This window comes from Nerophis ophidion, linkage group LG03 (genome assembly GCF_033978795.1).
Source record: "Nerophis ophidion isolate RoL-2023_Sa linkage group LG03, RoL_Noph_v1.0, whole genome shotgun sequence".
NCBI lineage: Eukaryota > Metazoa > Chordata > Actinopteri > Syngnathiformes > Syngnathidae > Nerophis > Nerophis ophidion.
The window spans coordinates 1847366-1860998 of NC_084613.1; the positions used below are offsets into that span (position 1 = coordinate 1847366).

Here is a 13633-nt window from a genome sequence, read left to right on the forward strand (position 1 = left end):
CGATAACAGTCTGGATGGTTCGCTTCCCCTTTGGTCCAGGTGACACCATGTTGAATATTTCCAAAAACAATTTGAAATGTGGACTGGTCAGACCACGGAACACTTTTCCACTTTGCATCAGTCCATCTTTGATGATCTCGGGCCCAGCGTTTCTGGATGTTGTTGATAAATGACTTTCTCTTTGCATAATAGAGCTTTAACTTGCACTTACAGATGTAGCGACCAACTGTATTTAGTGACAGTGGTTTTCTGAAGTGTTCGTGAGTCCATGTGGTGATATCCTTTAGAGATTAATGTTGGTTTTTGGTACAGTGCCGTCTGAGGGATGGAAGGTCACGGTCATTCAATGTTGGTTTCCGGCCATGCTGCTTACGTGGAGTGATTTCTCCAGATTCTCTGAACCTTTTGATGATATTATGGAGCGTAGATGTTGAAATCCCTAAATTTCTTGCAATGTCACTTTGAGAAAGGTTGTTCTTAAACTGTTTGACTATTTGCTCACACAGTTGTGGACAAAGGGGTGTACCTCGCCCCATCCTTTCTTGTGAAAGACTGAGCATTTTTTGGGAAGCTGTTTTTATAGCCAATCATGGCACCCACCTGTTCCCAATTAGCCTGCACACCTGTGGGATGTTCCAAATAAGTGTTTGATGAGCATTCTTCAACTTTATCAGTATTTATTGCCACCTTTCCCAACTTCTTTGTCACATGTTGCTGGCATCAAATTCTTAAGTTAATTATGAGTTTGAACATGAAATATGTTGTCTTTGTAGCATATTCAACTGAATATGGCTTGAAAAGGATTTGCAAATCATTGTATTCTGTTTATATTTACATCTAACACAATTTCCCAACTCATATGGAAACAGGGTTTGTATGTATGGAGGATTAGCTCCAACTTGTTCAGGACAAGCTAAAATCATCAGGGGGGAGGTTGGGTTTTATTAGTTAGTTTATTAAGGATCCCCATTAGTCTACACCGCAGTGGAGACTCTTCTTCCTGGGGTCCAGGCAAAAAACATCACACAACCACAGAACAAACGATTAAAATGCAGTACAACATGATCCAATAATAAATTGTGGGTCTTGGGCACAGTTGGGTGTTCCAACAGGACAATGACACCAAACACACCTCAAAAGTGGTAAAGGAATGGCTAAATCAGGCTAGAATGTGATATATATATATATATAGATATATATATATATATATATATATATATATATATATATATATATATATATATATATATATATATATATATATATATATACCTACCTACTATTTATTTTTTATTTTTCCTCAAAATTGAAATAAATACTTTCAGGCAAAAACAGCTTTATTATTTGCAGCCTTTCACAGGCCACTTAAAATGATGGCGTACATCAAATGACGGGCGGGCCACATGAAATAATGTGGTGGGCCAGTTCTAGCTCTCTGGCCTTGAGTTTGACACCTGTGATGTAGAGTTTGGTTTAGCTTTTTTAATGCATGTTTTGAAGTAGGTTTTAAATGCTAATGCTAACTGAGTTAGCTTTTAAATGCTAATGCTAACTAAAGTAGGTTTTAAATGCTAATGCTAACTGAGTTAGCTTTTAAATGCTAATGCTAACTAAAGTAGGTTTTAAATGCTAATGCTAACTGAAGTAGGTTTTAAATGCAAGTGCTAACTGAAGTAGGTTTTAAATGCTAATGCTAACTGAAGTAGGTTTTAAATGCAAGTGCTAACTGAAGTAGGTTTTAAATGCTAATGCTAACTGAAGTAGATTTTAAATGCTAATGCTAACTGAAGTAGGTTTTAAATGCTAATGCTAACTGAGGTAGATTTTAAATGCTAATGCTAACTGAAGTAGGTTTTAAATGCTAATGCTAACTGAGGTAGATTTTAAATGCTAATGCTAACTGAAGTAGGTTTTAAATGCTAATGCTAACTGAGGTAGATTTTAAATGCTAATGCTAACTGAAGTAGGTCTTAAATGCAAGTGCTAACTGAAGTAGGTTTTAAATGCTAATGCTAACTGAAGTAGGTTTTAAATGCTAATGCTAACTGAGGTAGATTTTAAATGCTAATGCTAACTGAAGTAGGTTTTAAATGCAAGTGCTAACTGAAGTAGATTTTAAATGCTAATGCTAACTGAAGTAGGTTTTAAATGCTAATGCTAACTGAGGTAGATTTTAAATGCTAATGCTAACTGAGTTAGCTTTTAAATGCTAATGCTAACAGAAGTAAGTTTTAAATGCTAATGCTAAGAGTGGTTGCATAGAGGACATCATCAGCTGTGTTTGGTGCGCTACACTGAACAATAATCCGTCACATTTTCATTTCACTAAATAAGCTCCTTGGGATCAGCGAGTGTGTGGAATGTTCTGGAAATGTTGATTACATTTTGTGTTAATAGATGAACTGGGCTTGCTCTAATTTGACATTTTTTCATTGTGTGCTGCTGGAGCGGACATTAGTCTTATTACAGTGTGTGGCTGCTTAGTAGCTGACTCACCTGTTCACCTGCGTGCTTAGTAGCTGACTCACCTGTTCACCTGCGTGCTTAGTAGCTGACTCACCTGTTCACCTGCGTGCTTAGTAGCTGACTCACCTGTTTAACATCTTGACATACGTTACTGTATGTTACCTTATGTTCATTTGTTACTTTACTTGTTACTCTGTTCTTGATGGCACTGCTAGCCATGTTGTCCGAATATCTTATAGAAATGTACCGTTCACATTTGAACCGATACCGGTACTCAATGTTACCAATTTTAGGTACTTTTGTGTATAAATAAATATTTGTAGTTTTATTTAATGAAATCAAATTTTTAATTGCAACATTTAAAAATGTATGATTATGATAACTACTTTTATATCTTGTTGTATTATATCTCAAGACGTTAGATAGCAGTCGTGTATATTTGATGTTGGCTAGTCAGTTCAGTCTTTTGTTGCGCCCCAAAAGTGTTAATTCTGTAAGTGTTGTACTTGTTATGCACCGGCTGTTTGATTGTAACGTGCATTTTAGTTGTAGCTTTCATAAAAAAATTGCATGTGCAAAAATGGCCGTGTAAAATGGATAATGCTAATCAGTATCATGTCAACAGCAAAACCAATGTATATTAGCATCAAGCTAGAGTGGTTTTGGAAAAGTGGCGCTGTACTTTACTTCCATTGCAGCCTTTTTTGAGTCAATTTCTTTGTTGGCATTGGAAATTGCAATATTACTAAAAGATAGTTTGTCCGAGTCCGCTCTCAGTGCTGCTGGAGAGATCGCTGAGTGCCAAAGTACCAAGAGCTGGATGAGTCAGGAACTGGGCATGACGTCACTTCAACTGTAACATGGCACCTTTGGACTTGACGTCAATCGGTGCCCAGTTGGACCGACGGGATTCGGTTACTGTGAAAAAAGTACCGGATTCGATACTCATCTCTACAAATGTCTGATTTCCGCACCCAAAGACGTTGTTCTTTAGGATAGGATAGACTTTTTCTACCACAATGAGGAAGTGATGTGTTTGCAGAAAGCAAGTAAAGACACACTGAATGTCAAACTCAGCAGCTGTCACATAGACCAAGGAGCCTGGGAGGATACAGATGCTGACAACGAAAGGTGGAGGCAGCAGATCTGCCAAGGCATTAAGTCCTTGTTCAGGCAAGAGCTACATCCATCCATCCAAGACCAGAGAGCCCACAGAAAGCCTGGACCTTTCAACTCAGAGCAGGACCAAATCCCCATCCATGGGACCAACAAGAGACTTCCAACTGGGAAGGCTGCAGGCTCTTGGCCTTCAATGGGTACTCGAGCCATGATGCTGTCTAGGAATTGACGGGGATGGTAATATAATTAGCTGGGCAGCCAAATATGGTGAGCACACCCCACAGGAACTTCTGGCTGACATTGTCAAAGCTTTTGGAGAAGTCAATAAAGTTAATGAAACAGTGGTCTTGGTGCGGTTCTCTGCACGTTTCCTGAAGGTGGCGTGCTATGAAGATCATCTTGACCGTGCTCCTGTTCTTTGTAAACTCGACCTGGGATTCAGGTAGCTTTGACTCTAATATGGTTGATGAGCCTTCACAGCATGGTCTTGGCCAGGACTTTACTGGCAACAGCACAGAGTTTATCCCCTTGCTTTTGTCACCCTGTTTTTTGTAGATTCTGCCAATTATGGTATCCTTCCACTGTCAGGGAATGCTCTTGTTCGGCAAGGCCTTGGTGATGTACTGGTTGATGGTTCTTCTGCATACTCTATGTACCCTCCTTGCTTCAGTAAGTCTGCAGGGTTGCTGACAGGGTCGGTAGATTTGTTGTTCCTAAGAGCACGGATAGCTGCTTGGACCTCCATGAAAGTTGGAGGCTGACTTAAGTACAGGCTGAGAGTGTCTGATTTTGGTCCTATCTGAGTATGGTTCTTCAAAAATGTGAGACCATCTGCTGATTTAAGATTAGTTACATCACAATTGTTTTGTCCTCAGATGTTGTTGATGCAGGGCTGCAAGGTCTTTTGAAATTCCCTTCAAGCTGCCTGTCACTGCAGTCTCAAAGAGTAGAGTTGTTTGGAGTTGCCCTGCGTGCCTTGTGCATGTTTTCAAGCAGGCTCTTCGTAGTGTCTGAGTTGTCATCAAACTAATCTTGATGATTTTTGACCTGATAGCTGATGGTTTGTACAAAGAGGAGCTAATCGGGCTTCACTTCTGATCCATGGAATCTTCTGAGTGCAGACTCTGAGTGAACCTTTGCTAGTTTCTCAGCTCGAGAGTAATGGAACTCATTTCTCACCTCAGCTTTCATTAGATGGGTGCAGATTGACTACTTGGTTGTGTTTTTTAGCGGGGGGTTTGGGGGGTACTAGCATGTGGAAATAGGCAATTATCAAAGCTGGTCTGTCCAGCATTCCTCGCCTCTCTTGGCCTGGGTGTGAGAACACTGTTGATGTCTCTGTGCCAATGTTTGGAGCGGGGATGTCTCCGGGATGTTTTAGATCAGTTCTTCTGCTGGAACTCTGTTTGTCAGGTCATGCTCGACATAGTGAGTAAGGAGTATCATCCCATTTGCAAATACCTGGCCAACACCATCCCTACCAAGCACTGCAGTCCATACCTTATTGTTCGGGCTGACCTGAATGTTGAAGTGGCCAAGCAACATGATTTCCTCAGACTTGAGGATATGACCGAGAGTTTCATACAGTGACTGACAGAAGTGATCTGTGACCTCAGTCTCAGATGGCAATGTTGGCAGAGTGTTTCCTTGCTAGGGGGACACAAATAGTCATTAGTCTTTCGCTGTTGCCGACAGGTGTTTTAGTCAGGAATGGTATGTTTAATTACCAGTCCTACACAATGAAGGGGCTATCCTTACCACAACAAGGTGTATTGTAGCCCATTCTTTCTTCTTTAAAGAATCCTTCTTTGTCTTGCTCAAGGAAACAATGTTGGTGTTGCACCGCCTTGGTTCAGCAGCATCTAGTGCGGTTCTCTGATTAAGTCTGTCACAGATGCCAGTGAAGTCCAGGAAGGTTCTCACATTCCATGTTGCCAATTTCAAGATTATTGCTCTTTTATTTTAACCGCAGTGCTGAGTGTCCCAATAGGCGTGGGAACCTATCCAGAAGTATTTTGAGTGGACAATCTTGATGAGCATTGCAATCCTGAGCTGGGCTGCTCAGTCATACAAAGGTCTGCCACTAATTCCGCTGCTAGGAACCAGAATAGCTCTGTGCCGCTGGGTCCACCTGAGAGCCTCCAGTTCATCCAAACCCGCCTCTGTCATCTGACGCCCCATCGCCATCACACTTGGAAACTGAAGGTGCCGACCAAGATGCTGGTGCAGTTTTATTCAGCCACCATCGAGTCCATCCTCACCTCCTCCATCACTGTGTGGTTCCCCGGCGCCACAGTCCAGGATAAGCATGGACTGCAGTGCTGCTGAGAAGATGATGGGCTGCAAGCTCCCATCCCTCCAAGACCTGTTCTCCTCCAGGACCAGGAGGCGTGTGGGTCGGATCACAACTGACTCTTCTCACCCTGGACACAATTTATTCTCCCCTCAGGCAGGAGACTACGGTCAATCCAGACCCACACCTCCTGCCACCTGTACAGTTTTTTCCCCTCGGCCATCAGACACATGAACCATAACAAGATCTGATAGCTCAGTCACAGCTCGTCTTATTACCTATTCTGTCTTATATGTCTTTTACGTTGCACCATTGCACCAAGGACAATTCCTAGTTTGTGAACCCGTTCTCAAACAATGGCAATAAAAACTATTGTGATTCTGATTCTGATTGTCTTCTTTGGTTCCAGACCAGCTGCTCTCTCATCAAGGTCAGGGCAGAAACTAATGAAAAAAGGGTTTATGAAGTGCCATAGAGGATGCACATTCCTCATTAGCACTGCTTGTCTGTGGAAGGTTGGATTCCAGTGGCAAGGAAAGCCCAAGACAAATTCCAGATGTTGATGCCTCAATCTGTAGTGGTCCACTTACGCATCCTGCTAACACGTTGCTTTGCTCAGGTTGTGTGCCCCCGAGCTTTGTGTCCTGCCATACAGCCCACACTGCAGTCGAGGCCATCAGTTCCAAATATTATCTGGCTGCTCTGCATTTTCATCCATCAGCTGCCGTGACTTCACGTAACCCTGATTGGGGGCTAAGTGGGTATTTCAGCAAAGGAGGCGCCTTCTTGCTCCGTCCCTCCGATGTGTCCTATGTACAGTTGTGCCCAATTCTGCTCAAAGTTTCCAAGAACTTTATGGTGGGTGGGAGTGTTCATACTTTATTTTACAGTGCTTGGTGCAACCTCCAAATCTGCCTAGCAACAAGTCATTGCAAGAGGGAAATCAAATCAGTTTTGCTGATCTCAGCATGTGCTAGCAAGCTCGAATTTGACTAATGGACTGAGCCGCCCGTCCGGCAGAAGTGGGTCACCAGCGCAGATCCTCTTAGAAAAAGGCAGCGTTGTATGAAAAATAGCTTTTAGAGTAGATTAACTCTGACAATTAAGCCTTTTGTGATACATTCCCAACAAACACAAAAGTTAAATCCAAATGCATTTACAAAATTAGCACAAACCCTAACAAATCATCATAAAAAAATCACAAACCAAAATAAATCATCACAAATCAACACTAATCATCACAAACAAGCACAATCATTGCAAACCAACACAAATACTGCAAAACAACGCAAACATCACTAACAAATACAAACGCAAACATTGCTAACAAATACTAATCACCACAAACATCACAAACCAACACAATCATCACAAACAATCAGAAACATCACAGACCAACAGAAATATCACAAACCAACACAATCATTGCAAACCAACCCAATTATTGCAAAAAATGCAAACATTGCTAACAAATACAAACACAAACATTGCTAACAAATACTAATCACCACAAACATCACAAACCAACACACACATCAAACACCAACACAATCATCACAAACAATCACAAACATCACAGACCAACAGAAACATCACAAACCAACACAATCATCACAAAAAAACGCAAACATTGCTAACAAATACAAATCACCACAAACATCACAAACCAACACACACATCAAAAACCAAAACTATCATCACAAACAATCAGAAACATCACAGACCAACAGAAACATCACAAACCAACACAATCATTGCGAACCAACCCAATCATTGCAAAAAACGCACACATTGCTAACAAATACAAATCACAACAAACATCACAAACCAACACAAACATCACAAACCAACACAAACATTACAAACCAACACAATAATCACAAACCCAACAGAATCATCACAAACCAACACAATCATCACAAACCAACACAATAATTGCAAACCAACACACAAACCCAACAAAATTGTCACAAGGCAACACAAACATATTTGAGGTAGACACTACATCACAAACTGACACACAAACCCAACAAAATTGTCACAAAGCAACACAAACATATTCTAGGTAGACACTACATCACAAACTGACACACAAACCCAACAAAATTGTCACAAAGCAACACAAACATATTTGAGGTAGACACTACATCACAAACTGACACACAAACCCAACAAAATTGTCACAAAGCAACACAAACATATTTGAGGTAGACACTACATTACAAACTGACACACAAACCCAACAAAATTGTCACAAAGCAACACAAACATATTTGAGGTAGACACTACATCACAAACGGACAGAAACATTTAGATTGTTGAAAGGCTGAAAGTGAAAGTGCTGTGAGGTGATGACATCACTACAGGTGAGCTTGAATGTTCTGTCCAGTGTGTTCCTGCACAGTGGGCGTGTCCTGTTGTGTGTCTTTTGCATCAAGCTATGTTCTTGTGTGTTGCAGGTTGTGTATTTTGACGGTGAAGAAGCTGCTGGTGATGAAAGAACTGGACAAGGAAATCATCTCTGTGGTCATTGCCGTCAAAATACATGTACTGTATCATCCTACACTCTACTCACTATTATTATTATTATTAATGTTATTAACTGTATCATCCTACACTCTACTCACTATTATTATTATTATTAATGTTATTAACTGTATCATCCTACACTCTACTCACTGCTATTATTATTATTAATGTTATTAACTGTATCATCCTACACTCCACACACTATTATTATTATTATTAATGTTATTAACTGTATCATCCTACACTCCACACACTATTATTATTATTATTAATGTTATTAACTGTATCATCCTACACTCTACACACTGCTATTATTATTATTAATGTTATTAACTGTATCATCCTACACTCTACACACTGCTATTATTATTATTAATGTTATTAACTGTATCATCCTACACTCTACTCACTATTATTATTATTATTAATGTTATTAACTGTATCATCCTACACTCTACACACTATTATTATTATTAATGTTATTAACTGTATCATCCTACACTCTACACACTGCTATTATTATTATTAATGTTATTAACTGTATCATCCTACACTCTACTCACTGCTATTATTATTATTAATGTTATTAACTGTATCATCCTACACTCTACACACTGCTATTATTATTATTAATGTTATTAACTGTATCATCCTACACTCTACACACTGCTATTATTATTATTAATGTTATTAACTGTATCATCCTACACTCTACTCACTGCTATTATTATTATTAATGTTATTAACTGTATCATCCTACACTCCACACACTATTATTATTATTATTAATGTTATTAACTGTATCATCCTACACTCCACACACTATTATTATTATTATTAATGTTATTAACTGTATCATCCTACACTCTACTCACTATTATTATTATTATTAATGTTATTAACTGTATCATCCTACACTCCACACACTATTATTATTATTATTAATGTTATTAACTGTATCATCCTACACTCCACACACTATTATTATTATTATTAATGTTATTAACTGTATCATCCTACACTCTACTCACTATTATTATTATTAATGTTATTAACTGTATCATCCTACACTCCACACACTATTATTATTATTATTAATGTTATTAACTGTATCATCCTACACTCTACTCACTATTATTATTATTATTAATGTTATTAACTGTATCATCCTACACTCTACTCACTATTATTATTATTAATGTTATTAACTGTATCATCCTACACTCCACACACTATTATTATTATTATTAATGTTATTAACTATCATCCTACACTCCACACACTATTATTATTATTATTATTAATGTTATTAACTGTATCATCCTACACTCCACACACTATTATTATTATTAATGTTATTAACTGTATCATCCTACACTCTACACACTATTATTATTATTATTAATGTTATTAACTGTATCATCCTACACTCCACACACTATTATTATTATTATTAATGTTATTAACTGTATCATCCTACACTCTACACACTATTATTATTATTATTAATGTTATTAACTGTATCATCCTACACTCTACACACTATTATTATTATTAATGTTATTAACTGTATCATCCTACACTCTACACACTATTATTATTATTAATGTTATTAACTGTATCATCCTACACTCCACACACTATTATTATTATTATTAATGTTATTAACTGTATCATCCTACACTCTACACACTATTATTATTATTATTAATGTTATTAACTGTATCATCCTACACTCTACACACTATTATTATTATTAATGTTATTAACTGTATCATCCTACACTCTACACACTATTATTATTATTATTAATGTTATTAACTGTATCATCCTACACTCCACACACTATTATTATTATTATTAATGTTATTAACTGTATCATCCTACACTCCACACACTATTATTATTATTATTATTAATGTTATTAACTGTATCATCCTACACTCCACACACTATTATTATTATTATTAATGTTATTAACTGTATCATCCTACACTCCACACACTATTATTATTATTATTAATGTTATTAACTGTATCATCCTACACTCTACACACTATTATTATTATTATTAATGTTATTAACTGTATCATCCTACACTCCACACACTATTATTATTATTATTAATGTTATTAACTGTATCATCCTACACTCCACACACTATTATTATTATTATTAATGTTATTAACTGTATCATCCTACACTCTACACACTATTATTATTATTATTAATGTTATTAACTGTATCATCCTACACTCCACACACTATTATTATTATTATTAATGTTATTAACTGTATCATCCTACACTCTACTCACTATTATTATTATTATTAATGTTATTAACTGTATCATCCTACACTCCACACACTATTATTATTATTATTAATGTTATTAACTGTATCATCCTACACTCTACTCACTATTATTATTATTATTAATGTTATTAACTGTATCATCCTACACTCCACACACTATTATTATTATTATTAATGTTATTAACTGTATCATCCTACACTCCACACACTATTATTATTATTATTAATGTTATTAACTGTATCATCGTACACTCCACACACTATTATTATTATTATTAATGTTATTAACTGTATCATCGTACACTCCACACACTATTATTATTATTATTAATGTTATTAACTGTATCATCCTACACTCCACTCACTGCTATTATTATTATTAATGTTATTAACTGTATCATCCTACACTCCACACACTATTATTATTATTAATGTTATTAACTGTATCATCCTACACTCCACACACTATTATTATTATTAATGTTATTAACTGTATCATCCTACACTCCACACACTATTATTATTATTATTAATGTTATTAACTGTATCATCCTACACTCCACACACTATTATTATTATTAATGTTATTAACTGTATCATCCTACACTCTACTCACTATTATTATTATTATTAATGTTATTAACTGTATCATCCTACACTCCACACACTATTATTATTATTATTAATGTTATTAACTGTATCATCCTACACTCCACACACTATTATTATTATTAATGTTATTAACTGTATCATCCTACACTCCACACACTATTATTATTATTAATGTTATTATTTTTGAATAGCCACATTACTATCATATGTAATTATTACTTATTTAATAGTAAAATGAGTTATAATCTTATCACGTTGTGATATTACTTGTTATCCATGTGTTATTACCATTACTCTACAGACACATTACCATGACTTTACTACTATTATATAGACACATTCTTATCATTTTATGAATATTATTGATTCATGATGGTTATTATTTAATAATAATAATAATACCTGGGATTTATATAGCGCTTTTCTAAATATGCAAAGTCGCTTTACATGTGTGTGTGTGTGTGGGGGGGCCTCTGGGGGTGGGGGGTAGGATAAAAACAACTTTATTAGAAAAGAAAACTAAGATAAGCAAACAAGAAAAGAGAAAAAGAATAAAGAAGCACTAAGGGCAGGGTCAGTTTGGAAAGGCCAGTGTGAAGAGGTGAGTTATTAGGGTGGTTTTGAAGGTAGGGAGGGAGGGGGCACCTCTGATGTGCCTGGGAGAGTGTTCCAGAGAATATTTATTATATAGTCAAAGGATATGATTGTCCCGTATTACTATTATTATTATTATTATAAAGACACTAGACCAGGGGGCGGCGACCCAAAATGTTGAAAGAGCCATATTGGACCAAAAATACAAAAAGCCACAATAAATTATAAGCCTTATAGAAGTGTTAAAATGAAGGCAACACATGATGTAAGTGTCTATATTAGTTAGATTAGCCTACTATCAACATGACTTTAAAAGTCTTATATAAGTGTTATAATGAAGGCAACGCATGATGTAAGTGTCTATATTAGCCTACTATCAAAATGACTTTAAAAGTCTTATATAAGTGTTATAATGAAGACAACACATGATGTAAGTGTCTATATTAGCCTACTATCAAAATGACTTTAAAAGTCTCATATAAGTGTTATAATGAAAGCAACACATGATGTAAGTGTCTATATTAGCCTACTATCAAAATGACTTTAAAAGTCTCATATAAGTGTTATAATGAAAGCAACACATGATGGAAGTGTCTATATTAGCCTACTATCAAAATGACTTTAAAAGTCTCATATAAGTGTTATAATGAAAGCAACACATGATGTAAGTGTCTATATTAGCCTACTATCAAAATGACTTTAAAAGTCTTATATAAGTGTTATAATGAAGGCAACACATGACGTAAGTGTCTATATTAGCCTACTATCAAAATGACTTTAAAAGTCTTATATAAGTGTTATAATGAAAGCAACACATGATGGAAGTGTCTATATTAGCCTACTATCAAAATGACTTTAAAAGTCTTATATAAGTGTTATAATGAAGGCAACACATGATGTAAGTGTCTATATTAGCCTACTATCAAAATGACTTTAAAAGTCTTATATAAGTGTTATAATGAAGACAACACATGATGTAAGTGTCTATATTAGCCTACTATCAAAATGACTTTAAAAGTCTCATATAAGTGTTATAATGAAAGCAACACATGATGTAAGTGTCTATATTAGCCTACTATCAAAATGACTTTAAAAGTCTCATATAAGTGTTATAATGAAAGCAACACATGATGGAAGTGTCTATATTAGCCTACTATCAAAATGACTTTAAAAGTCTTATATAAGTGTTATAATGAAGACAACACATGATGTAAGTGTCTATATTAGCCTACTATCAAAATGACTTTAAAAGTCTCATATAAGTGTTATAATGAAAGCAACACATGATGTAAGTGTCTATATTAGCCTACTATCAAAATGACTTTAAAAGTCTTATATAAGTGTTATAATGAAGGCAACACATGACGTAAGTGTCTATATTAGCCTACTATCAAAATGACTTTAAAAGTCTTATATAAGTGTTATAATGAAAGCAACACATGATGGAAGTGTCTATATTAGCCTACTATCAAAATGACTTTAAAAGTCTTATATAAGTGTTATAATGAAGGCAACACATGATGTAAGTGTCTATATTAGCCTACTATCAAAATGACTTTAAAAGTCTTATATAAGTGTTATAATGAAGACAACACATGATGTAAGTGTCTATATTAGCCTACTATCAAAATGACTTTAAAAGTCTTATATAAGTGTTATAATGAAGACAACACATGATGTAAGTGTCTATATTAGCCTACTATC

General features: G+C 35.7%; 1 protein-coding gene across 3 annotated transcripts in view; it reads left to right on the forward strand.

Moving 5' to 3' along the window:
- Nucleotides 1-13633, forward strand: part of pacs2 (phosphofurin acidic cluster sorting protein 2) — an 80033-nt gene that overhangs the window by 10374 nt on the left and 56026 nt on the right. For all 3 annotated transcript variants that reach the window (XM_061893885.1, XM_061893883.1, XM_061893884.1), the window contains exon 2: nucleotides 8338-8425. In XM_061893885.1, coding sequence (XP_061749869.1) covers nucleotides 8338-8425 — 88 coding nt within the window. The remainder of the gene's footprint in view (nucleotides 1-8337; nucleotides 8426-13633) is intronic.